At 56.5% G+C, this 25839-nt stretch overlaps 1 protein-coding gene across 3 annotated transcripts in view; it reads left to right on the forward strand.

The window, feature by feature from the left end:
- The window catches only part of LOC116945445 (uncharacterized), a 65842-nt gene extending 40512 nt beyond the window's left edge, over nt 1-25330 (forward strand). For all 3 annotated transcript variants that reach the window (XM_032959757.2, XM_076069502.1, XM_076069501.1), the window contains exons 3-17: nt 4522-4645; nt 4954-5067; nt 5196-5282; nt 5788-5972; nt 7482-7626; nt 8794-9013; nt 9486-9589; nt 10035-10222; nt 10744-10896; nt 11325-11457; nt 11823-12058; nt 12565-12903; nt 13363-13493; nt 14196-14404; nt 14571-25330. In XM_032959757.2, coding sequence (XP_032815648.2) covers nt 4522-4645; nt 4954-5067; nt 5196-5282; nt 5788-5972; nt 7482-7626; nt 8794-9013; nt 9486-9589; nt 10035-10222; nt 10744-10896; nt 11325-11457; nt 11823-12058; nt 12565-12903; nt 13363-13493; nt 14196-14404; nt 14571-15206 — 3004 coding nt within the window. In that variant the 3' untranslated portion in view covers nt 15207-25330. The remainder of the gene's footprint in view (nt 1-4521; nt 4646-4953; nt 5068-5195; nt 5283-5787; nt 5973-7481; nt 7627-8793; nt 9014-9485; nt 9590-10034; nt 10223-10743; nt 10897-11324; nt 11458-11822; nt 12059-12564; nt 12904-13362; nt 13494-14195; nt 14405-14570) is intronic.
- Nucleotides 25331-25839: the final 509 nt, after the last annotated feature.

Raw genomic sequence — 25839 nt, forward strand, 5'->3', positions numbered from 1 at the left:
ATTTTGTTCCATCGGACACTCCACCCCCACAACTCCCAATCGGTGATGGGGCAGTTGTGGAGAGAGTGGAGAGTTTCCCATACCTGGGCAGTGTGCTTATGACCGGCTCCAGTTTAACAGCAGAGGTCTCACTCCGAATCAGTCGAGCGGCAATATCTTTTCATCGTTTGCGTAATGCTGTGGAAGCTACCTGGTCTGTCGCTCCGCACGAAGCTTCAGGTCTTCTCGGCCACGGTCATTCCCTCCCTTCTCTACGCTTGCGAAACGTGGACCCCCCTAATGGAACATTTTCGCCGGTTAGAAACATTTAGGCTAGCCTGCCTACGATCCATCCTGGGTTTAACCAGGCTGGATTGTATGAGGAGCTCACAAATCCTTGAAAGATCTGGGCAAGGTCCCATCGGTGAGTTCCTCCGGCAGGCAAGGCTACGTTGGCTGGGTCATGTAGCCCGCATGCCCAGCCACCGCATGCCTAAACAGCTTTTGTTCGGCCGGATCGAGGGGGCTAAACGGGCGCGGCACGGGCTAGAGAGGAGATGGAGTGATGTGGTACAGGAGGACGTGGAGCTGAGTGGACTTAGGAATAGGTTTTACCCTTTTAACTGGCACAAAAACTGACACCTTTATTCAAGGCATCATGTTTGCAATGACCACAACACAAGCAGTCAAAATGCAAACAAAAAAGGACAACTCTGCCGATGATTGGTACCAGCGGTGTCAAGATCGGCCTCTGTGGAGGAGGCTCGTGAAGGACGCTACTGGGCAGTTGGAGGCAGTCGCCCTCCAACAACAACGGAGGGTGGAGGAGCGACGCTCACAACAACGAGCGGAGCGCCAGGTGGCTAAAGCACAGCAGGTTGGCACAGTAGGGGGCACAGGTGGTGCATCAGCCAGTCATCTCAGTCATCTCAGTCAGTCGACCCGTGGCACCTGGGTCTGCCCCGTGACCTCCTGCCAGCGGGCGTTCGACACTTCACGTGGCCTCAAGGTGTACATGGCCTGGCACAAGCGTCGTGGTGACGTCACCGCCACTTAGTGGCGAATGGCGGTTGTTGTGTGTGTGCGCGTCTGTGTGTGTGCCTGTGTGCGCGCGCGCGCGCGCGTGTGTGTGTGCTGAGATTAGTTCGCAGCTGTGTTATAAATAGGCGCGTGCGTGTGTGCGTGTTGGTGTGTTGGTGTAACTTGGTATGGGGTGCTGTGACCTGCGATTACGCGCACACGCGCGTGTGCGTATCCTCGTGTGTGTGTGGGGAACGGTGGTGCAGCAGTTAGCGCGCTTCGATACAAACCCGGCGGCCCCAAGTTCGATTCCCGTTTACCGCCAACACCAGTGACGATTGTCTTAACCGTTCTTGGGCTTCCCCTAGGTTAACTCAGCCTCCAATGAATAGCTGGTGCGGTGTGTAACCATTGCCACTGGGGAGACAAAGGCGGTCGGGCGTGGTTTTGGCCACCCATTCGTGTGCCGTGCCGGGCTTTATAGGTGCTCGCGAACAGCATTTACTCCAAAAGTCGATGTTGTCTTTGTTGGCTAACAGCCTATTTCACAATTCGTGGATCTTTGTCACACACGGGTGTGTGCGAGAGGCTACCCGCGAAGTGTCTGTCTACATGTGGAGCGTTATGTGTGCACGTGGTGTGTGTACATATGGTATGTGTGTGTACGTGGTGGTGTGTGTACGTGGTGGTGTATGTGTGTGTACGTGGTGGTGTGTGTACGTGGTGGTGTGTGTGTGCACGTGGTGGTGTGTGTGTGCACGTGGTGGTGTATGTGTGTGTACGTGGTGGTGTGTGTACGTGGTGGTGTGTGTACGTGGTGGTGTATGTGTGTGCACGTGGTGGTGTGTGTGTGTGTGCACGTGGTGGTGTGTGTGTGTGTGCACGTGGTGGTGTGTGTACGTGGTGGTGTGTGTACGTGGTGGTGTGTGTGTGCACGTGGTGGTGTATGTGTGTGCACGTGGTGGTGTGTGTGTGTGCACGTGGTGGTGTATGTGTGTGCACGTGGTGGTGTGTGTGTGTGTGCACGTGGTGATGTGTGTGTGTGTGCACGTGGTGGTGTATGTGTGTGCACGTGGTGGTGTGTGTGTGCACGTGGCGGTGTGTGTGTGCACGTGGTGGTGTGTGTGTGTGCACGTGGTGGTGTGTGTGTGTGTGTGTGCACGTGGTGGTGTGTGTATGTGTGTGTACGTGGTGGTGTGTGTGTGTACGTGGTGGTGTATGTGTGCATGTGGTGGTGTGTGTGTGTGCACGTGGTGGTGTGTGTGTGTGCACGTGGTGGTGTGTGTGTGCACGTGGTGGTGTGTGTGTGTGCACGTGGTGGTGTGTGTGTGCACGTGGTGGTGTGTACGCGCGAGTCTTGTCTGGCTTAGCGCAGATAAACAAAAACAGAACAAGTCCAGAAAACCTCAACACCGAAATCTGAAATCTCCCAAAAACCCCAAATCCACCCCCCACAACACTCCCACGGAAAGCGGCTCGTCTCACTCCCACACTCACCACAGCGGGCTGTGTGAGTGTGGGAGTGCGCGTGTGCAGCGGTTAACGCACTGTGCTACGAACCCGACGACCCGAGTTCGATTCCTGCTCACGGCGACCACCAACACCAGTGACGATTTATCTGGGCCTCCCCTAGGTTGACAAAGCCTTTGATTAGTGCCTGGTGCGGTGTGTAAACATCCCTGCTGGGGAGACAAAGGCGGCCGGGAGTGCCCACCCCCTCGTGCGTCATGCCGGCCAACAAAGGAGCTCGCTAACAGCACTTGCCCCAACAGTCTGTTAAGGCTACACGGGGGATCTTTGTCTTTGGGGTGACATTTCAGTTAACCCATAGCACCTGGGTCTGTCAGCAAAGAGTCTTTGACGCGTCACATAATGGCCTCAAGGTGCACCTAACCTGGCACAAGCGCCGTAGTGACGTGTGTGTGACACGTGTGTTTGAATCGCTGTGCACACACGTGTGCATGTGTAGGGCACGTGTGACTGTGTGTTGGTGTGAGTTACACCCCTCTGCTCTCTCCGCCCCCCCCCCCCCGTGGGCTCGGGTGTCCCCCCCCCCTTATCCCCCGCGCTGCGAGCTCAGGCGTTTTGCTGCCAGCTTCACCCCCCCCCCCGCGACCCCCACTCCCTCCACCCCTCCACCCCACCCTCGCTCCTCCAGCGCCACAGCCCATACTCCTCTACCCCCCACCCGGGACCCCCTCCAATCACTCCTCTACCCCCCACCCGGGACCCCCCCCCAATCACTCCTCTACCCCCCACCCGGAACCCCCCCAATCACTCTTCTACCCCCCACCCGGGACCCCCCCCCCAATCACTCCTCTACCCCCCACCCGGGACCCCCCCCCCCAATCACTCCTCTACCCCCCACCCGGGACCCCCCCCCAATCACTCCTCTACCCCCCACCCGGGACCCCCCCCAATCACTCCTCTACCCCCCACCCGGGACCCCCCCCAATCACTTCTCTACCCCCCACCCGGGACCCCCCCCCCCAATCACTCCTCTACCCCCCACCCGGAACCCCCCCCAATCACTCCTCTACCCCCCACCCGGGACCCCCCCCAATCACTCCTCTACCCCCCACCCGGGACCCCCCCAATCACTCTTCTACCCCCCACCCGGGACCCCCCCCCCCCAATCACTCCTCTACCCCCCCACCCGGGACCCCCCCCCCAATCACTCCTCTACCCCCCACCCGGGACCCCCCCCCAATCACTCCTCTACCCCCCACCCGGGACCCCCCCAATCACTCCTCTACCCCCCACCCGGGACCCCCCCCCAATCACTCCTCTACCCCCCACCCGGGACCCCCCCCCAATCACTCCTCTACCCCCCACCCGGGACCCCCCCCCAATCACTCCTCTACCCCCCACCCGGGACCCCCCCAATCACTCCTCTACCCCCCACCCGGGACCCCCCCAATCACTCCTCTACCCCCCACCCAGGACCCCCCCAATCACTCTTCTACCCTCCACCCGGGACCCCCCCAATCACTCTTCTACCCCGGGCACCCCCCCGTCCCCCACTCACTCTTCTACCCCCCACCCGGGACCCCCCCAATCACTCTTCTACCCCGGGCACCCCCCCCCACTCACTCTTCTACCCCCCACCCCAGGCCCCACGCCTCTACCCCTCCTCAATCCTCTACCCCCCAACACTTCCTCTTCCTCCAACCTCTCCCTTGCGCCACTGCCCGCGCCCCCCAGGGCCCCCACTCTTGCGTGTTATCGTCGAATTGCTGAGTGTTTACACGTGGAATGAATCTGGAGAACCCGGAGAAAACCCTCGTGTGCGATGGGGAAACACTCTATCCCATACAGACGGGGAACAGTTTAGCTTCACCGCCTTCCGGCAGAACCAGGGTACGGCTCTTCCCCGAAGCACACGGGAAGGGAGTTTCACAGCATCTGCGCGTTGATCCACTAACCCTAGCTGCTGCCTCCACAGCGCTGGATCGCAGCACGGCTATCACCGTGCGGTTAATTTACGAATGGCTGCGGTGCTGTGGCTTGCGGTTGTGGCAGGGCCCCCGAGATCATCCTGGGGCTGCCGTTCTGCGAGGCCATCGACATGTGGTCCCTGGGCTGTGTCATCGCCGAGCTGTACCTGGGCTGGCCCCTCTACCCGGGGGCCCTGGAGTATGACCAGGTGAGGACCTCCTCCTCGCTCATCATCACCACCATCATCACCATCGTCACCACCTCCTCGCTCATCGCCATCCTTCATTGTCATCATGTTCCTCCTCCCGATCGTCTCCTCGGAAGGCCACTTGACTTCGGAGTTTGCTCGTTACCCAGCCAGGTGACTAGCCAGTCGGGTGACTAGCCAATTGGGTGACTACCCAGTAACGTGACCATGTATTCGTGTCCCTGCCTCTGTGTCCCCATGTCGCCGTGTCTCTGTGTCCTAATGTCCCTGTGTCTCCGCGTGTCTCTGCCCGTGTCTCCGCCGCACAGATCCGCTACATCTCGGAGACGCAAGGAGCCCCCCCGAACCGTCTGCTAAACATCGCCACGAAGACCTGCAAGTTCTTCCGGCAGGACGGGCCCTACGGCTCGTGGAGACTCAAGGTACGAGGTGACGCGGTTACACAAAGCGACATCGCCCCCTAATGTGCTACTCGCTTCCAGCACTTTGCCCCAACAGTCTGTTGAGGCTATACAGGTGATCTTTTTCTTTGTTTGTGTGTATTGGGTAGACGCCACAGGAGCACGAGGCTGAGACGGGGCTCAAGTCGAAGGAGGCGAGGAAGTACATCTTCAGCTCGCTTGACGACATCGCACAGGTGCGCGGGTGTGTGTGCATGTGGCAGATTATGTGTGTGCGTGTGTGTGGGCCGATGTGTGTGAGAACTAAATGGGCGCGGCACGCGTTAGAGAAGAGGTGGCATTGCTGCAGTACAGGAGGATGTGGGGCTGAGTGGACTTGCCGATGACTGGTAACAGCGGTGTCAAAGATCGGCCTCTGTGGAGGAGGCTCGTGAAGGATGCTACTGGGCAGTTGGAGGCAATCGCTCTCTAGTAGCAACAGTGGAGGGCAGAGGAGTGACGCAACAACGAGCGGAGTGCCGGGCGGCTAAAATGCAGCAAGTTGGCCCAGTGGGGAGTACAGGTGGTGCATCTGCTAATCACCTCAGTCAGTCAACCCTTGGCACCTGGGTCTGTCCCGTGCCCTCCTGCTAATTGGCGTTAGGAGGCGTTCGACACTTCACGTGGCCCCAAAAGTGCTCGCTACCAGCACTGGCTGCATGGGGGATCTCCATCGCTGCCTCTCTCTCTGTGCTTCCGCAGCTGCACCCGTCGCTGGAGTGCGACGCGCTGGAGGGGTTGGCGGAGCGCTGTGATCGCCGGGAGTTTGTGGAGCTGCTCACCCGCATGCTACGCCTCGACACGGAGCAGAGGGCCACTCCTCACGAAGTGCTCGCTCACCCCTTCCTCACCATGAGCCACCTGCTCGAGCATCAGCTCACCCAGCAGTACGTGTGCTTGCACACACGCACGCACACACAGGCACATGTCGTTTGTCCGTCGGTGAGTGAGTGAGTGAGTTCGTGTGTCCAGTGGATTTTTCTGAACCAAGTGAGAACTCGAGAGACCAGAAGAGGAGTCCCATTGTGAAAGAGTGACCTAGGCTGTAGAGGGCGATAACAGTAATAATAATAAATTACATTAATAAGGTGCAATTCATCCAGGGATCTCAGTGCGCCATGCACGAAGTCCAGAGTCCACTAGTCATACGTGGGAAGTGGTGCTGTTGCTGTTCAGGACTCGCCCTAGAGAAAACCGGACACATTTCTCCAATAAAATAATTGCCCAATGACACGTCATCGCCACCAATGAAGCACTCTGCGAGGACTCGTGAGTGCGAGCGCTGGCGTTGGACGGCGTTTCGACAGAATCCGCCGTGCGTGTGCCTGATTGTTCTCCCTGGTTTCGGGGTCGAATCTCACGCCCAACCCCCCATTTCCTTTCCCCCTCAACTGCTGGTGGGGCCCACGTGCGCTTGGGCCCCCTGCCAGGCAGTCGCTCCGCCAGACTGACACAGACGGCGCCTGAGTATTTTGGTGGCTGGTGGCCCCCTGGGGGGTGGGGAGGGACAGGGAGGGGGGCATGGGGGGGGGGGGGCGGATGTGGCCGGGACGGGGAGGGAAGGCCATGCCAAGTGGGGAATGGATTGTGCCGGAGCAACTCGGGGATCGCAGACCACAAGGTCAAAAGGTCATCTTTGTGCTCCCTTTGGAAAAAAAAATCCTAAACTCAAATTAGACGTGTCGGCATCGGGCGGGGGGAAGAAGGGGGGATCTGGATAAGGGGGGCGCACAGTGGAGGGGGAGGGGCGGGGGAGCCGCGGGGGGGGATCGTGTGCGGTTTCAAGATGACACTAGGGTTGGGTACAATATAGGATCGGAATCTGTGTTTATATTTGAATCGTCCACGATTCGACCAGCCGCATGTGGTCAGCTGGCCTGGGTATCTCCCCGCCCCCTCCGGCCAGTGTGGAGTGGCTGAATAGGCCAAACATCCTCGAGAGATTCCTCTGTCGGACGCCCGCCAGCGAGCAGTTGCAGGGCTGCACCTTTCTATTAGTGGGGATGGTTGGTGAAGGGTTAGTGGTAGCTGGGTGAATGATGGGTGAGCTGTGGACGAGTGATGAGTGAGTGGTGCTGAGCGGTTGGTAAGTGCTTGGTGAGTGCTGGATGATGAGTGCAGAGTGAGTGATGGTGAGCGGTGGTGAGAGGTTATTGATGAGTGGTTGAGCCATTGGTGAGCAGTTAGTAGTGAGTGCCGGGCGAGCAGGAGATGGCGGCCTCTTGTCGCTGTCCGTATTTAAACCCCGCAATCGCTCGCTCTCGCCAACGCCGGTGGAAACGCCCCCACCAGAGCAAGAACTTCACGGTTGTCGTGCCCCCCACTCCATCCCCCTCCCCCCACCTCCCCTGCCGTCACTCGCTCACACCACACCTCTTTCTCCTTCATCCTCGCAGCTTCCGCTCGTCCTACCAGGCCATGGAGGTTTGCCAGCGCCGACCTCCACCCTTCGACCCGGCGCTGCTCGGCAACGCGCCCTTCCTGTCGCCGGTCGCCATGGAGACGCCTGGCGAGGGCCTGGCCTTCGGGCTCCACGGCCAGGTGAGCGGAGCCTCCCGACGCTCACAACAACGAGCGGAGCGCCGGGCGGTTAAAACGCGGCGAGTTGGAACAGCGGGGGGGGGAGCACAGCTGGTGCATTTGCCAGTCGTCTCAGTCAGTCAGCCCATGGCTCCTGCTGGTTCTGTCCCGTGAACTCCGGCCAGCGCGCGCCGGTCGCCGCGTGTGCAAAAATCTGTTCTGTTTTTGTGCAGTAGAGGCCTATAATAACCAAAATACTAAGATCACGTGACAGTTGTGTTATTTTCTCAGGAAAATAATACACGATTAAAATGATGTTTTTTCACAGATTTCTACTGTTTTTCTTTCGAGCAAATTGCCTGCTTTTAAAAGTGTGGTAGATTTAAGTAAAAATTTGGAACATAAGATATATTGCTGTGGGACAAAGTCCTATGGTTTCATTTATACATCCATTGAAAGCCTTAAATTGGCACAAAATCAAAACACATTTACAAAGTTTGGGTGGCAGGGGTGGTGTTGCAGTGCCTCGGCGTCGTGGAGAGCGCCTAACTCCTTCACCTTCCCACGTCATGGTGGCTAGGAGATGTTAACTACCGCCCCTGGTATGCAGGAGGTCGTGGATTCGATCCCGACCCTGACGCCTGTTGCTGTATATTTAGAGTTTGCGTGTCTCTCTCCCTGTGGTCGTGTGAACTTCTCTCCGGCTCCTCCAGTTTTCCCTCCACATTTAGTAACATGCATTTAAGAGTGTTCGGCTGCTATACATTTCCACGTGAAAAACCGCTTGGCTTCGCTACCATTTGTGGCCAGGTCACTTCTGAAAAAGAACGACAGAGCTCAGTGGGCTTTACCTGGTCAAATAAACATAGTTTGGTTTCATTTTAAGCGAGCATGTCGCTGTGTCCCGATGCCGGGGATCCAACTTTACCAATTGTGGAAATGACCGGCACGTCACTCGCTTGGGGGAAACGCATCGCCTTGCGTTGCACAGGGATGGCTACCACCAGGGGTGCCCCTTCGTGCTGCGCTGAGACGAGACGTGACATCGTGTGAAGCGCCGCGAGAAGCCCCGGCAAGAACGAGGAGGGCGGATGATCAAGCGCAATCATCATTACCCAGCTCTTCACGCCTGACCTTTCACCCCTAACCTCGCAAGCCCTGACCCCCCCCTACCCCTCTCTCCACCAGGTGGGCGGCTTCACCTCCAACCCCGCTGTGAGCCTCCCGCTGGCCAATCAGGACGCGGCGCTCCTTGGCTATGGGGGGCGAGGCTACGGCGCTCCGCCCCCATTGGACGGCCGCGACGTGGGCGGAGCCCTGCCTCAGCCAATCGGGTCGACGCAGTACCTGACCCCCCGCGACCCCTACTCCCAGCAGCCCCTGCTGCTGTGCCCGCCCCGTTACCAAGGTAACAGCGTCCCCCCGCCCTCTCTTCCCACCGCTCCTCTCCCCTGCTGGTTAATATTTGAGTGAAACTCGATCTCGCGTGTCGCCTCCTTCAGTCGGCCGCCACTCACGGTGGGACCTCGTCTCGGATTCCCCGCCTCCACCCTGAGTCGCCATGAGCCGCCGTCGCCTTCAGTCCACTGCGTCACTCACGTCCTCCCCCAACTCCCGAGGAACCAGAGTTCACGATTCGCAAAACGACTTTGGGTCGGGCCACGGCGTGACGATCTGGGCTAAACTTGGGTTGTTATGAACCCGACGCGGCCAAACAAATGAAACGGTCGCGCGGCGGTCGAGCGTTCGTCGACGCCGCATGATTGCCATCGCTTGAGCTCGCTCACCGGGTGAGCTCATGGGCAGTGCTCACCGCCACGCGTCTCGTTGCTAAATTCATACATTCTTGGAATTTCTGGGGGGTTTTTTTGTTTGTGCAGGAACAATGCAGACGTCCATTGCAAAGCATCCTGGGTACGCGCCCGCCCCCGTGGTTTCCCAGAATCCACCGGGGCAGCCCCTGCCTTTCCAGCCGCCACTGCAGGTATGTTGCCACGGCAATATGTGTGCGCGTGTGAGTTTGTGCATGTGTACATATGCATATCTGTATACGTATGTGTGTTTCTGTATGCACCTGTGTGTGTGTGTGCGTGTTGATGTGTCCGATTGTGTGTGTGGGGAGCGGTAGTGTAGTGGTTAGCACGCTGCGCTGTGAACACAGGGACCCGAGTTCGATTCCTGCTCACAGCTTTCATAGGTGCTCGCTAACAGCCCTTTCCCCAACAGTCTGTTAAGGCTATACGGAAGATGTTTGTCTTTTGTCTTTGTGTGTGTGAATGTGCATCTCCATGTGTGTACATGTGTGTGTGTGTGTGCGTCATAGGTGTGCCGTTTTGGCCTTCATAGGAATTCACTAACAACAATTGCCCCAACAATCTCTTGAGGCTATATGGGGGATCTTTATCTTCGTCTCTATGTGTGCCACGCAGGCGTGGGGTGGCCACCCTTTGCCCGTCGTGACCGTGCAGACCTGGCAGCGCATGCCTGGGATCCTCGGCACCCATGGCCTCCCTGGCGGCGGAATTCCCAACGGCATTCCGGGCGGTGGAATTCCCGGCGGGATGGCGCCCAGCGATGGCTCGGCGACTTGGCATGGGCAGCCACAGTCCGACATCGGGTGAGCCAGATTCCCGTGCGAGATTCCCGTGTGATATTCCCTTGCGAGATTCCCTTGCGAGATTCCCGTGCGAGATTCCCGTGCGATATTCCCGTGCGAGATTCCCGTGCAAGAATCCCACGTGATAATCCCGTTTGATATTCCCGTGCGAGATTCCCGTGCGAGATTCCCGTGTGATATTCCCTTGCGAGATTCCCGTGCGAGATTCCCTTGCGAGATTCCCGTGCGAGATTCCTGTGTGATATTCCCTTGCGAGATTCCCGTGCGAGATTCCTGTGTGATATTCCCTTGCGAGATTCCCGTGCGAGATTCCCGTGCAAGAATCCCACGTGATAATCCCGTTTGATATTCCCGTGCGAGATTCCCTGGCGACATTGCCAAATGTTTGCTTGTGTTGTTGTTTGTAGTAGTGTTTTGTTCATGCTGTTTATGCGTATGTTAATGTTTGTATTTATGTGTGTGTGTGTTGGAGTTAGTGTTTGTGTGTCCGTGTGTTTTTATGTTTTTGTTGTTTTATGCAGCAAGCTGCAGCTGTGTGCAGGTCACTACGGGATCGTTCCACAGCCGTCCACGTCTGGTCACATGACCCTGCCCTCCCAGCCAATGGGATCTTGCGTGCAGCCGTCACTATGGCAACCAGGCTTGAGCGGGCTGCCACTGCGGCCTGGCAGGAGGTGAGGCCTAACCGCACCATCTGTTCAGATTGCTTTCTGTGTGGTTTGTGATCTGTGTGTGTCTGTGTGTGTCTTGTGCCTTTGGGGAGCGGAAGTGTAGCGGTTAGCGCGCTGCGCTACAAATCTGGCCACCAGAATTCGATTCCTGCTCACAGCCAACATCGGTGACTATTATCTGAACCGGTTCCGGGTCTCCTCTAGGTCTCAAATGAGTACTTGTTATGATGTGTAAATGTTCAATTGGTCGTGGCTGCTGGAGACCCACCACCTCGTGTGCCATTCCGGCCTTCATAGGTGCTCGCTAACAGCACTTGCCCCAACAGTCTGTTCAAGGGCTATACAGGGGATCTTTGTCTTTGTGATCTCTGTGCGTTGCCTCTATGTGTGTTGTGATTTCTCTGCTCTCCTCCGCCCCACCCCTCTCCCAGCTACGTGAGTGGCCCCCTGCGTGGTGACAGCTTCCTCCCCTCCCCCAGCAAGGCCCCCCACCGTTGGCACAACAACAACAGCAGCAGCAAGAGCCTGGGGTCCACACGGCCAGCGGGCCCCCCACCTCCCGAGGTCAGGGGTCAGCATCGTCATCATCATTACCATCATCAACCTCGTCATCATCATTATCCTTATCGTCAATCGATATCATCTTCATCATCCAACATCGTGATCATCAACAACGTCATCATCTTAAACATGGATGACGACGATGACTATCTGGCAGCTGATTGGCTGGTGCAGTGAGGGTGATGAGGTCATCCCTAGCAACCGCTTCCACACCCACAGCGTTGACATCTCTGCACGACGCCCGTATAATATCTTGATATGTATTTGCGTCTTCTCTCACGGCACGTGTCGGATATTCCTGCAATCGCCGCCTGCCCGATTTTCCGAGCGTTCTCTGTACTCAAGTGCCCGGGGTCGTTTCTTTGCAGCCGCCCCACACAGCCACTTCTGTGGCCTACCGAGAGGGGGCCTCCACAGGACCCCATCGCCTTGACAACGGCAGCATCACCATGGCGACGCCGAGCCCCCCCACCAGCCTCCTGTCGCTGGGGAGCAGTTCCCAGGCATCGTCAGATGAGGAGGAGGAAGAGGAGGAGGAAGGAGATGCGGAGGATGAAGGGGAGGAGGAGGAAGAGGAGGAAGAGGCAGACAAGGGTGTGAAGAGGTGGGATTACATTAATTTGTGTGCGCGTGACGGTTTGTGAGCATGTATGTTAGTGTGTGAACGAGTGGGCTTGTACGGAGAGTGGTGGTGCAGCGGTTAGCGTGTTGCGCTTCGAACCCAGTCATTCAGGCTCGATTCCCGCTAACGGCTACCAACAAAAGCGACGATCATCTGAACAGGTCGATTCAGCTTCAAATGAGTACTTGGTGCGGTGGGAAAACATCAAAACTGGGGAGACAAAGGCAGCCGGGCGTGGTGCTGGCCACCCACCCCTTCGTGTGGCGGCGCACGGTGTGATGACGTCGTTGTTGATGGTTGTTGCGGTAGTTGTGGTTGTTGTTGATGGTTGTTGTGGTTGTTGTTGATGGTTGTGGTGGTTGTGGTTGTTGTGGTGGTTGTTGATGGTTTTTGATGTTTTCTGTGGTGGTTATTGTTGATGGTTGCTGTTGTCGTGGTTGTGATGGTTGCGGTTGTGGTCGTTGTGGTGGTGGTGGTGGTGGTTGTAGGTGCGAGGGCTCGCAGGCGTGCGAGGCGTGCCAGAGCATCGCCCGCGCCGCCGCCGTGGCCGTGGGCAAGGCCTCGTGCTCGCTGGGCAGCACGGACAGCGCCCTGGGCACCAGCCTCCCCGACTCCGAGTCCCCCCGACAGCCTCCCCCGGCCCCCCCCGCACCCCCCGCCCCCCCGGCCGACGCCCCCGCCCCAGCCCCCGCGGGGGGGCCGCCGTCCCCCCCGCCTGTGTCGCCGCGGCAGTGCATGGAGAGGCTGACGCTGTCGCCACGGAGACGGAGGGGACCGGAGGAGGCGGCGTCGCCGCAGAGGCCGGAGGGGCGCAGCCAGCGGGCGAGGTGAGGGGGGGAGCGGGGGGGGGAGCGGTGGTGCAGCGGTGAGCGCTCCGCACCCGCTCATGGCCATCAACACCGGTGACCGTCATCTTGACCGGTCCTGGGCCTCCCCTAGGTCGACTCGAATGAGTACCTGATGCGATGCGTAAACATCTCAACGAGGGAGACAAAGGCGGCCGGGCGTGGTGCTGGCCACCCCATCCCCTTTCATATACCGTACTCAGCCTTCATAGGTTCTCGCTAACAGCACTGTTCATAAACAGCCTGTTAAGGCTGTACGGGGGATCTTTATACCACGTGGGGTCGTCATTTGACTTGCCTAGTCAGATATCACTCTCGCTGCAGGACACTAGTTACCTTTACCCACAAGCGCATGCGTCACGTGATACTCGCTTCCCTTTAACCGTCGTGTTACGTGCGTGGTGCGGTGTGATGTGCTGTGACGCGGTGTGACGGCGCCAGGGTGGGGAGCTTTAGCCTGGCTAGTCAGTGCACTACCGCCACCACCGCCACCACCGGCACCACCAGCACCACCGCCCAGCAGCAGCAGCAGCAACCCGGAGAGGAGCGACTCCACCCAGACCGGAATCCCGGTGAGCAGCGTCGAGAGCGGCACACACGCACACACGCACGTGGCACACACGCACATGGGACACACGCATGGCACGCACACGCACGTGGGACACACGCATGGCACGCACACGCACGTGGCACACACGCATGGCACACACGCATGGCACACACGCATGGCACACACGCATGGCACACACGCATGGCACACATGTGCATGGCACACGTACATGGCACACACGAGCGTGCAATGATCCGCTTGTGTGCGGGTCGTGCAGTTTCGCGCTGTTTCTGCACGATGTCCGACGTTTCGCTCCCAGGAGCTTGCTCGAGCCAACACTCGTGTGTGTCGGTCACCATCATCTACTTCGGTCGAATCACACGAAACGATCGAGTCGGTCACACACGCGCCACGGCGACACGGTACCGACGGGAGCGAGCAGGGCCGGGGCGGGACACGGCACGGCTAGAAGGGGAAGCGACGGCCGACGGGCGAGACTAACGGCAGTGCGGCCGCCAAAAGAGGGAAGGAGGAACGCCCGCCCGAGAGACGGGACTTCCAGGGCGGAGTTGGAGCGACGAATATTATTGCCGCATTGCGTGGGGGCTGGGTTGATCGTCGTGTGACCATTGGGAGATGGCGATGGCTTCGAGGGTGGGTGAAGATTTTTACCCAGCAGTGGATAGAACACAGCTGACAGCATGCGCGCGGCCCACCCCCGCAGGCTCGCGGCGTGACCGCGTGGTCACCGTGACGACCGGTGGTCACGTGACCTCCTCCTACGGCGCTCTGGGATATCGCGGCCAGCCGAGACAGCACCATCAGCAACATCAGCATCAGCTGCATCAGCAACAGCAGCAGCATCAGCAGCATCAGCATCATCAGCAACATCAGCAACATCAACAGCAGCAGCATGCAAATACCTACAGTCAGGTCTGTATCCATCACACAGATATAGCACAACGTCACACACCCGCCCTGACCAATTCACCGCCGACACCCAGGGCAATATCTGTGCACAGCAATGTAACTGTCATCGTCTATTCCCCCTGACCCCACTACCTTAACCCCGCTCCCTGATCCTGTCCCCGACCCTCAGGCCCACCTCCCCGCCGAGCCCAACGGGAACTGGTCTCACTCGGCGTGCTGGTACAACTCGCTGGTGACCACGGCGACCGGCGGCTACGCCCAGGCTCCGCCAGGCCCGATACCGTTCGCCCAGCCGCCGTGCCACCAGCACCATCATCAACATCATCAACAGCAGCAGCATCATCAACAGCAGCAGCATCATCATCAGCAGCAACACCATCATCAGCAGCAGCATCATCAGCATCAGCGTGTGTACCCCATGCAGGGCCCCGTGCCGTATCTTTACCAGGCCTCGTCGGGCCTACCCCGTTTCCTGGCGGCGCCCAGCGCGGCCTGTGGGCAGGCCTACGCGGCGGCCTACTCGCAGCACGCGCTCGGCCTAGGCCTGGCCGCCAGGTACCTCCCCCCGTCGCCCGGACCCTTCGTGCCTTACGGTGCCGCGCACCAGCAGCCGCAGCAGCAGCCGCAGCAGCAGCCGCAGCAGCAGCCGCAGCAGCAGCCACCCGTGTTTGGGGGCGGTCGCTGCCAGCCATACCTCACCCTCCACGCAACCGCGGCAGCAGGCTCCAACCCCGGCACAGGACTAGGCCTCTACCCAGGCTTCCCTGTGCTGCAGCAGAGCGTCGCACAGTACCTGCTGATCTGATCTGAGAGAAGAGGGTGGAGATGGAGAGAAAATAGATATATACAAGGTATGGATAGGTGGAGGATGGAGTGGTATGGAAAGGGTTGATGGAGTGAGTGATGGGAGGAGGAGAGAGATGGACAGATGGAGAAAGAGAAGGAGATAGAGAGAGAGAGAAATAGAGAGGAGCGAGAGAAATGGAAGAAGAGGGCGCGAGATGGAGAGATTGGGAAAGAGAGGAGATGTGGAGTGAAGGATGAACACAGGGATTGAGAGGAATGGAGGGGAAGGAGTAGGCATGTAACAAATGATCAGTTCATTGGTCGTCACCAGGGCTTGACTAAGCCGGGCCTGGCCCGGCCTCCACCCATTGTGCACCAGGCATACCACTTCCGGTATAGCTCTCGCAAAATGTTCAGCGAGGAATTAAGTCCTGGTTACAGTTGATTCGCACGGTCAAGGCAAACACGTGCAACCATGCGTGCAGCAACATACGCCGTGTGAGTTGGGTTAATTTGATCCCTGCAGCCACTAGAGGCCGCTACATTCTCCACGATGTTAAACAAAATAATTTATCTTTGAATCAAACCGAGACCATGAATTGCCACAATGAGATACGTCCTGGAAACACTTAGACATCCCCCAAAAATAAAGACTGACTGTTGGGGCAAGTCCTGTTAGCGAGCACCTGTGAAGGTCGGTATGATAAAGGAGGGGTTGAGTGGCCAGCACCACGCCCGGCTACCTTTGGCTCCCTGTGGCGATGTTTACTACACACCGCACCAGATACTGGGGCAGGCCCGGGACCGGTTGAAATAATCTTCAATGGTGTTGATGGCGTATGAGCAGGAATCAAACTCATATTTACCCATGTATATTTTAAGCGCATCCATGCTGGCTTCATGACTAAAATCTACAATCCACCCTCGATTGTCGTTTCGTATCCCCACTTAATAATGCGCTTGCTTCATCCACTTCGTAACAATAATAATCATTATTATTATACTTTTAACTTATTTAGCATCGTTTGTGCAAACAGCTAAATCCGGACCCTCTCCGCGCAGCGAGAGTTTGTGGGTTGCCAGGTGTTTCCAGAACACAGCTCGATTGTTATTCACGTTGTTACGTGCCGATGGGGAAGGAAGGAAAGGAGGGGACGGGGGGAGCGTCGAAGGAAGGAGGGCGATGAAATGAAGAAGAAAAGAGGGCAAAAGGTGATGAAGGACCGTTTTGAAGGAGGAGGGAACGGACGGGCGGAGGGAAGGGACTCCGTTGGCTCAGAGCGTGTAATTTCAGCGGCGTCGGTTCAACGCGAGCGAAATGCCTGGGCCGTTTTCCGGCGTTCGGTGCCTCGTCAGCAAGACGCCAGGCTAGGCTTGAACGAGTTCGATTCCTGCTCTGGGTCCGTGGACTCTCAATAGAGAGCAAGCGAAAGAGAGAGAGAGGGAGCGAGCGAGAGAGCGGTTTGCGATCGCGGTGCTGGTGGTGCGTGCATTGGGCACTGTACACATTTCAGTTTCACGTCCATCGGCCGTTGACCGTCGCGATTTTCTTGTTTTATTTTCGCTTGGAAGTTTCAGGATCATGGTGTGGGAGGTGGGGGGGACGGGGGACGGTGGGGTGGAGAAGTTGGTGCAGCGATCGGTCGGAGAGTCTGGCTTTTTGCGCTTAACTGTAATAGTAATTATAATAATAATCAGCACTGGGTGGGGTTAGAACTCCACCGCGCTATGGACGTGATCAATTTTTAACGAACGCGTGCAAGAGGTTCTTGATTTTAATCGATGATTGCTTCCCCTTTTCGTTTTTGAACGCGGGCAAGTTGGTTATGTCTGAGCAGTCGGGGTATTTATATGGACGGGCTGAAGGAGAGCTTAAGTATTTCATGATGTAAACCGTTGGCATGATTTCATTAGGTCCCTTCAAGCCAGCTGTCATACAATGAATGTATCTTAACAAAATTATATATTCTAAAATTCAATGTATTTGCTTTAAGAAAAGTATACGATAGAGTTTGTGTGTGCGGCACTATAATATAAAAAATATATATACGTAAATATATATATATATACGATATGATCGCATAAGCTTCTAAATCCAACACGCGCTCCGGCAGTTTTGATACGACACTTACCCTGTACAGTATTTTTGTAACTCGGACAGCGGAGCGGCGACGGTGGCGGTGGGGGTGGCGACGCTTTTTGGTAAAACAGAGAATTTGGGACGCTCCATGAACCCACACTGCGTCAACAGCAGCAGCAGCAGCAGACAACAACAACGACATAGAGGAGCACGAGCGAATATCCCAGTAACACGTGGAACATTGCTAGCCCAACGTTGACCCAAAGTTGGGCCAACGATTCCAAACACATGTCAACGTTGGGCCAATGTTGTTCCAACGTTGGGCCAAATGTTCCAAACACATGTCAACGTTGGGTCAATGTTGTTCCAACGTTGGGCCAAATGTTCCAACCACATGCCAGCATTGAGCCAACGTTGGGCTAACGTTGGGCCAACATTGGCATGTTTACTGGGATGGGCCACTGCTGCTGTTGTTGATGTACCGAGCGATGGTGGTGGTGGAGGAAGAGTTGATTGTTTCTCGTGAGATGTATGTCAAAGTGCCTTATATTTTACTAGAGGGCAGTTCCTCCTACGGGCAGTCTCAACCATCCCCCAGAAGCCCCCGCCCCTCTCCCCGTGGGCCCCCACCTCCTCCCCCATCTGCTCCTTCTCACGATCGTCGCTGCGATTCTGGCGGAAGGTGAGACAGGTGGAGGAGGAGGATGAGAAGGGGGGTGGCGATGTTCTCATAGGAGCGTGACCCCGCGTGACCCCACGGGGGTGACGGAGCGAGCCGGGGTGTCCATGTGGAGGACTCCATCGGCGTAGGAATCGGGCCGTGGGAGTGGGGCAGGCTCCTGGCGCCGTTGGCCGCTGTCACTCCTCCGTCCGTGCGTTTGCGGTGGAAACTTTCCCCGTGATCCTAGATCTCGGTCACCGCCGGCGACGGCGCCAACGGAATCTCCGTAGCGCCGAGTCTCACTCGTTTGGTCCCCCCCCCCCCCCCCGGCGTGAATCTCAACTCCCAGCAAACTCTCTCCCTGCTCTCGCACGACCCGCCGGTGGAAACTACACATTCCTAGAACGGGGACGCGTCTATCCGTAAGACAACCACTGTTTACTCCCCCCCATGAGCTGGTCCTTAGTTTATAGGCCACATCGGGAGGGAGGGTAGATGATGATTCAACTCCCCGCCCACCCAACCAGGAGTTGAACTCACCACTTGTAGGTTAAAGCGGCGTGATCCACAACCAGTCCGTCTTGGTGACGCGCCTGACACTCGTTGGTCACTCGAAAAAGGGAGGTGCGGAGCGGGGGGTGGGGGCAGTCCCGAAATCTCTTTACAGAGGGCCCTCTAAAGCAATCACAGCACGCAGTGAGTGGTGCCTGGTGAATATCTACCGGTTCACAAGTTGTGGTTCTCCTAAGATCCACCCCCGAGAAGCTGGTGGGGAGAGGGAGGTGAGGCTGGGGGGAAGGTGGTTGTTGTTGTTGTTGTTGTCGTTGGTGGTTGTTGTTGGTGGTACTGGTGGTGGTTGTTGTTGTTGTTGACCAGTGCTCCTCGCATCACGCGCTGACAATCGCGCCCTCTCGGGCTGCAGGGTGCAGAGTTCACAGTTTATTTTGTACAAAATGGAAAAGATTTAATATTGATGATATTAATTATAATATTGATAATCTTATTTACGAAGAGATATAATACGAAGCAATGGAATACTGCAGCTTATGTATGTGGGAGGGTAACAGGCTATTAACAAGGGAGGTAGACTTAGTGATGATGATGATGGTGGTGTTGGTGATGACGATAATTAGGCATGTAACAATTCATTGAATGAGCTAGTTAATTGATACTTGCGTGGAATCATGCTATCGACTATACAGGACACATGCAAATTATATGCCAATGACATTGTAATGAAATGAAACTGTAGAATGATGGAAGGCGTGAAACGGGCGTGCGAAGCGAACAGGACGAGCTCGGCACACGCGGAGCGAACAAGGCGCAGGCAGGACGTTGACGGCGTTCATGTGATCGATCATCGAATCGATTATGAAATGTGATCAATGACTAAATCGGTCACGAACCCCAACAGGATGAGCTTGAATTCTTACATGCCTGATGATGATGGTGGTGGTGGTGGCGGCGGCGGCGGCAGCGGCGGCGGTGGTGGTGGTGGTGGGATGAGAACTCGCGCCATTTGGGGCGGTGTGAGGGTTGGTATTGTGGCACTGGTGCTTGCTACTCAACTGCGTGTGTGCTGCTTGTGTACACGTGTGCGTGTGTGCGGGTAACGATAGTGTAGCGGTTAGCGCACTGCACTACGAACCCGGCGACCTGAGTTCGATTCCCGCTGACGCTCACCACCGGTGACGATTCTCTGAACCGGTCCTGGGCCTCCTCCCCTAGGTCGACTCAGCCTTAAATGAGTACCTGGTGCGATGTGTAAACATCGCCACTGGGGGGAGACAAAGGCGGTCGAGCGTGGTGCTGGCCACCCACCCCCTCGTTTGCCGTGCCGGCCTTCATAGGTGCTCGCTAACAGCACTTGCCCCTACAGTCTGTTAAGGAGGCTATATGGGGGATCTTTGTGTGAGTGTGTGCACTCTGCAAACCGCAAGTTGCGTTCAATTGGCTGCCGGGCGTATGCAGTGATGATGTGTTTTGTGCTGCCTGCTGCTGTTGCCTGCTGCTGTTGCCTGCTGCTCTTGCCAGCTGCTGTTGCCTGCTGCTGTTGCCTGCTGTTGAAGTCGCCCCAATGCTCCCATCCCCTCCTCCACCCTCCCCGTGGTAACCACGTGGACCGCACTCGCTCCGGTCCCCATGGTTACCGTCGCCATCGCTCGCGTTGTGCACCTCAGTTTTGGAAAGTACTGTAGCCACGGAGATGATGATGATGATGATGATCACGATGGCGAATATAATATGATCGTGGTGACAATGTTGATGATGGTGATTATTATTGTTCGTTTCACGGCAAAGCTTCTTGAGTTATTATTTTTTAGAATTATGGGAATCTGCAATTAACTATAACTACTACTATTACTATGACTGTTGATGTCGTTGTTTATACTATTGTTGACGTCGATGTTTATTGGCTGCGAGCTGTGTGCTGTGTGGGCTTAGTGGCCTCCGTCTTTGTCTCTCCTTGGGAATGACATCAGTATTGTATTCGCGGGGTGTATCCCGTGCTGGCAATCTTATGAGCTTTACAGTAACTTGCGGTGATGATGGCGGCAGTGGTGATTATGATGATGGTGGTAACGACGGCTGTGATGATGGCGGTGGTGATGGTGGCGGTGATGTTGATGATAGTGATGTTGCCACAGCAAGTCGCATCATTATTTTTTGTTATGTCAATGATGATGAGAATCATGATTATTGTTATTCGTCATAGTATTTGTTTAAGTCGCCGTGGTTATTTTAGCAGGGCAGTAGTAGACTATTCACTTAAGGTGGCGAGGCTGGGAGTGGGACGTGGGGCTACTTTGGGTCCCAGTGGGCTAGGAGATGAAAAGTACATCCTAGGATTCCGCTGCCCTGAGATCCTAAGGTCCTGAAATCCAGGAGATGTGAAGAAGTGGGACTTCAGATCCCAGTGTCCATGAAATGAGAGATAGGGGGAGTAGGTCCTCAGCTCCAGAAGATGCAAGATATGAGGAGGTCCCCAGGTTCGGAAGGAGGTCATACAATTCCTGTCCCTCGACCAACTCGTCATGGGACCTGGTTCCACCACCACTGGCTGATGTGGTTCACAGAGAACTGCCTCACCACGCTGCCCACTCCACACACCCTTGGGTGAGAGCACGATATCTCCCAATCCACCCCTGGCTTTGCCAGCGCGGTGTCGCGACGTCCTCAAAGTGCACATGATGATGACGATGAGGCCAGCGGCGGGATAGACCATGGCGAGGTCCTGCAGGAGCCAGAGTACCAATAGGCGTCCCACGCCTCTGTGTTGCACGGTCGTGACACGCGTGTCGGGGCTCGAGGCGGGGGCCTGGGCTAGGTAGGAGCGGTGGATGGACGCGGAGACGCGGCTGTGGGGTTGGGGCACGCGTGGAGGAGGGCCCCGTGGTGGTGGTGGCCCCGTGGCGGTGGTGATGGCCCCGTTGTGGTGGTGGCCCCGTTGTGGTGGTGGTGGTAGTGGTGGTGGTGGCCCCGTTGAGGTGGTGGCCCCGTTGTGGTGGTGGTGGTAGTGGTGGTGGTGGCCCCGTTGTGGTGGTGGTGGCCCCGTTGTGGTGGTAGTGGCGGTGGTGGTGGTCCCGTTGTGGTGGTGGTCCCGTTGTGGTGGTGGCCCCGTTGTGGTGGTGGTGGTGGTAGTGGCGGTGGTGGTGGTCCCGTTGTGGTGGTGGCCCCGTTGTGGTGATGGCCCCGTTGTGGTGGTGGTAGTGGTGGTGGCCCTGTTGTGGTGGTGGTAGTGGTGGTGGCCCCGTGGTGGTAGTGGTGGCAGTGGTGGCCCCGTGGTGGTGGTGGTGGTGGCCCCGTTGTGGTGCTGGTGGTAGTGGTGGTGGTAGTGGTGGTGGTGGCTCCGTGGTGGTAGTGGTGGCCCCGTGGTGGTGGTGGTGGTGGTAGTGGTGGTGGTGGCCCCGTTGTGGTGGTGGCCGCCCAGGAGTGGCGGCGTTGAGATGCTCCGGGGCGAGCTGCGGATGCTGCCGTGCATCGACTTCTCACCTCGTCGCTGCATGGAGACGATTGGTGTGTGTGACGTGTGTGTGACGTGTGTGTGTGTGTGACGTGTGTGTCGTGTGTGTGTCGTGTGTGTGACGTGTGGTTGGTGGTGTGTGTTGTGTAATGGTGGCTGCTATTTTCTCTTGAGTATATAAGGTGTGCTGTGTCACGGTGTGCTGTCTCGTATGGTGTGCTTTTGTCTGGCGTGGCGTGCTCCATTGTGTGGCTGTGTAACGCGTAGTGCGGTGTGCGCTTGAGTGTCCCGTGGTGTTTGGTGCGGTGTGCTTCTCTGCGTGCTGTGTGTGTGGTGTGATTGTCTGGGGTTGTGTGTTGTGTTCTTTCTGGTGTGATGTGCATCACCTCAGCCCACAAAGCCACACCGCCACCACTACCACCCTCTTCCCCTACACCGCCCATCCTCTAGGGCCCATCATTGCGCACTCTGCCTGGCGGTCACAGGTCGCCCTAAACGATTAATGTATTCGTAAGTTAATCGATCCGTTAATTTTATTTAGAAACCCTGGGGAGAGCGCGTTGGGAACAAATCTTTAGCAAATGGCGAACTGTCGAAGTTAAACTCTGAACAATGTGAACAAAGAGAGACTCGTCATGGCGCAAATGACAAGAGCCAAACACGATCATTGTGATAATCACATCAAGGCGTGCGCGTCCGGACGGGGGGGGGGGGGGGGGTTTGCACTGGGCCACGTTTAAAGACAAAGTTTCAGACGAGTTTGACATCGTTCGTCTTCATTGGTTGCGTTACATTTAGAAACGGTGACATGAGGGTGAGTGGCTTAGCCAGAGACACTTAGAGAGAGAGAGTCTTCAGACAATCCATAGCATATCTGTGCGAGTCTTTTTGCCGGTATATAAATGATGGAAAACAATAGGCTGTACCCATTTGGACAGTAATAGAGCAGGAATTCAGATGATCAACCCCGAGCTGTTGGGGCTTTGGACTTCTCCATTGTCTCTCCATGTGGCGCTGTTCTGTGGCGAGACGAGGCACAGAGGAGGGCTGTCCCCGGTGTAGGGCCATCAGTTTGCGCACATTGTCAAAGCACGTTTGTTTGCATGTTTTACCACGGCCACGTGTGGTTAATGCAGACTTGATGATGCCTTGTGATCGGGGTGTATATTTGGTGTTTGAACATCTAAACCCCTCCTGTTTTGCCAGAAATGAGAAAGCCTCTTAGCAGTCTGGAGCGAACCACACATCTACTGGACCCCGTGGAACGCGCTGGGAAGAAACCCCACAGATCGTTCTAGAGGCAACGTTTTTTGGGAACTTAAAAGAAAAACACATTGGAGACGGCTGAACATTTGTCGATCAATCTGAGAAGAGGCAGAGGAATTTGTTCGAAAAAAAACCGGTGGAATTATGGTGAAAGATTCCACAGACAACCAACAGCGATCCGAGTTAAATCCCTCGCTACCGAATCTGACTCCTAGTGCCTTTCAGATGTCTCCTCCGCAGCTCGGGAGAGAGACCGTCTCGCGGTGGAGAGGATAGCGACTTGGCAAGCGGTGATTATGAAGCGACGATGTGAGCTGTGATCGAGTGCTGCTGCCGATGATGCTGGAAGTGGCGGTGGTGGTCCTAGGGCCATGCACTTCAAGTGACCGTGCAGAGGGGTGCACGTGGAGCTCAGGGAGACCTCGACGCTCTGTCAAGTCACGGGACGTTGTCCACCAGGACTCGTGTGGTCGATTGGGGCCCACGTAGAGGTGTGGGTAGGGGGGGTCCGTGCCCTCACCTGTTACACCCCCCCCCATTACCCCCCCCCCCCCCACCAATCTCAGCCCCCTTCCAGTGTTAATTACGTTCAGGAAATTATTGACGAAATAATTCAACGAAATTATGACTGTGAGTGGACGAAAATTACCACGTGTGATGATGATCATCACTACCATCACCGCCACTACCTTCATCATCATCATCACCACCATCGTCGCCATAACCACCACAACCAATACTAGCAGAACCATCGTCACCACCACCATTATTACAATCAGAACCATCATCATCACCACCACCACCACTACCATCGCCACTAGAGACCAAAGCGCTCCTGACCGACGAGGCGTCTGAATGAAGACGCGGGCCGAGGCGGGAGAGGCTGCAGCACGCAGAGGGAGCTCACACGCGTGGCGACTCTCCGTTTGTGCTTGGCGAGATTGGCTGAGCTCATCAGCATCACTCTGGAGGGTCTTGACGGGACTCGTCTCGGCTTGCACTCCTCCAGACGGAGAGAATTGACTGCTGTGCAATTCCGCACGGGTGCAGCTCATGGTCGATGTTTTGGGTCGGATTGATTGGCCGCGTCGGGTGGAGGAGGGTGTACGACACACAGTTTATTTACGCGATCTCATTCAAACGAATCGATCACGAATGACGTGAAATCCACACGTGGAGCCAGCTCAGAGCCGCCGCGCTGCACGTGAGCCGCCCCTGAGTCACGGTTCCAGGCGCAGCTCAGGCTATTTCATGAGTTGAGGCCGAGCCTGAGCCGAGCCGCTCGCTTCTGCCTCTTGGGAAGCCGCTAAGTGGCTCAGGCACTGAGCCAGAGCCGAGCTGCGACTCGGTAGAGCACGGCTCACGGTCTGGGTTGAAACTCCGCCAGCTCACGCCGACTCAGCAGAGTCTGCGACTAAAGTTAAACGTGCAAAAGAGATTAACACTGCCCACATGCATCCCCCCCCCATCCCCCCCATCCTCCCTCTTCCTCCCATCTCACCCCGCACCTCCTCCGCCACCTCTTGCACATACTCGGGGTTTTCGATTTTTTTCTCTGTGTTGTGTGTATTTTTTTTACTCATAGAGTCATCGTTATTAGAAGTCACATTTCAGAAGAGTCCGTGTACCTTTTTATCCTTAAGTAGCGGTCGTTGCTGCATAATTATGAATTATCTATCGTCCCGATGTATCGTGCGTGTGTGTGCACGCGTCTGTGTGGGGAGTGGTGGCGCAGCGGTTAGCGCGCTGCGCCACGAACTCGGTGGCGACCCGAGTTCGATTCCCGCTCACGGCGCACCAACAGCGGTGACGGCGAATATCTGAACCGGTCCTCGCTGGGTCCTCCCCTAGGTCGACTCAGCCTCAAATGAGTACCTGGTGCGGTGTTTTGTAATCAACGCTACTGGGGAGACAAAGGCGGCCGGGCGTGGTGCTGGCCACCCACCCCCTCGTGTGCCGTACCGGCCTTAATAGGTGCTCGCTAACAGCACTTTTCCAACAGCTTGCTAAAGGCTTTACGGGGGATCTTTGTCTTTGTGTGTTGTTTGTGTTACTGCTCGGCTTGGGCTGATGTCGTTGAGTGACTGTGATGATATTAGGAGCTGTATTACACACAAAAGCTTTATTGTGATCTTAAACATTTTACTTGTAATAAATACTTTGCGTTGGTTCCATGTCGACTGGAGTCTCTCTGTCTCTCACTGACAGCTCAACGCACGTGGGGGAGAATCGCAATGTCAGGTTAAAGGCGCAGCCCCGCAATTGCTGCTCACGCCACCACTGCTGGTAGTAGGCCGCTCCCAACTCGAGTTAAGATCTAAAGAAGGGTATTTGGCCTACTCTTCCACGCCGGCCAGGAAAGAGGCTGGAGGTTGGAGTACCCACGCTTTGCCCGACCAGACGCGAGGCGCTTATACACTCAGTCTGAAGGCGGACGGGGGCTTTATAGGACTTGCCGGGTGCTTTAACTGTCGCGCACGGAGCTCGAACAGAACGGGCGACCTCCCTGGATTGCATTTCCATTGCAAGGATGACAACTTGTGAAACTTTTAGTTTTTTACCAGGAAAGGCCCACTGACCTGTGTAGCTCTTTTGTCGGAAGTGACCTGTCCACAAATGATGGCTCAACGAAGTGGCTTATCACGCGGAAACGTACAGCAGCCAAATACTCGGAACGCGTC

The sequence above is a fragment of the Petromyzon marinus genome, chromosome 24, assembly GCF_048934315.1.
Source record: "Petromyzon marinus isolate PM22_M1 ecotype Great Lakes invasive population chromosome 24, UKy_Petmar_22M1.pri1.0, whole genome shotgun sequence".
Lineage (NCBI taxonomy): Eukaryota > Metazoa > Chordata > Hyperoartia > Petromyzontiformes > Petromyzontidae > Petromyzon > Petromyzon marinus.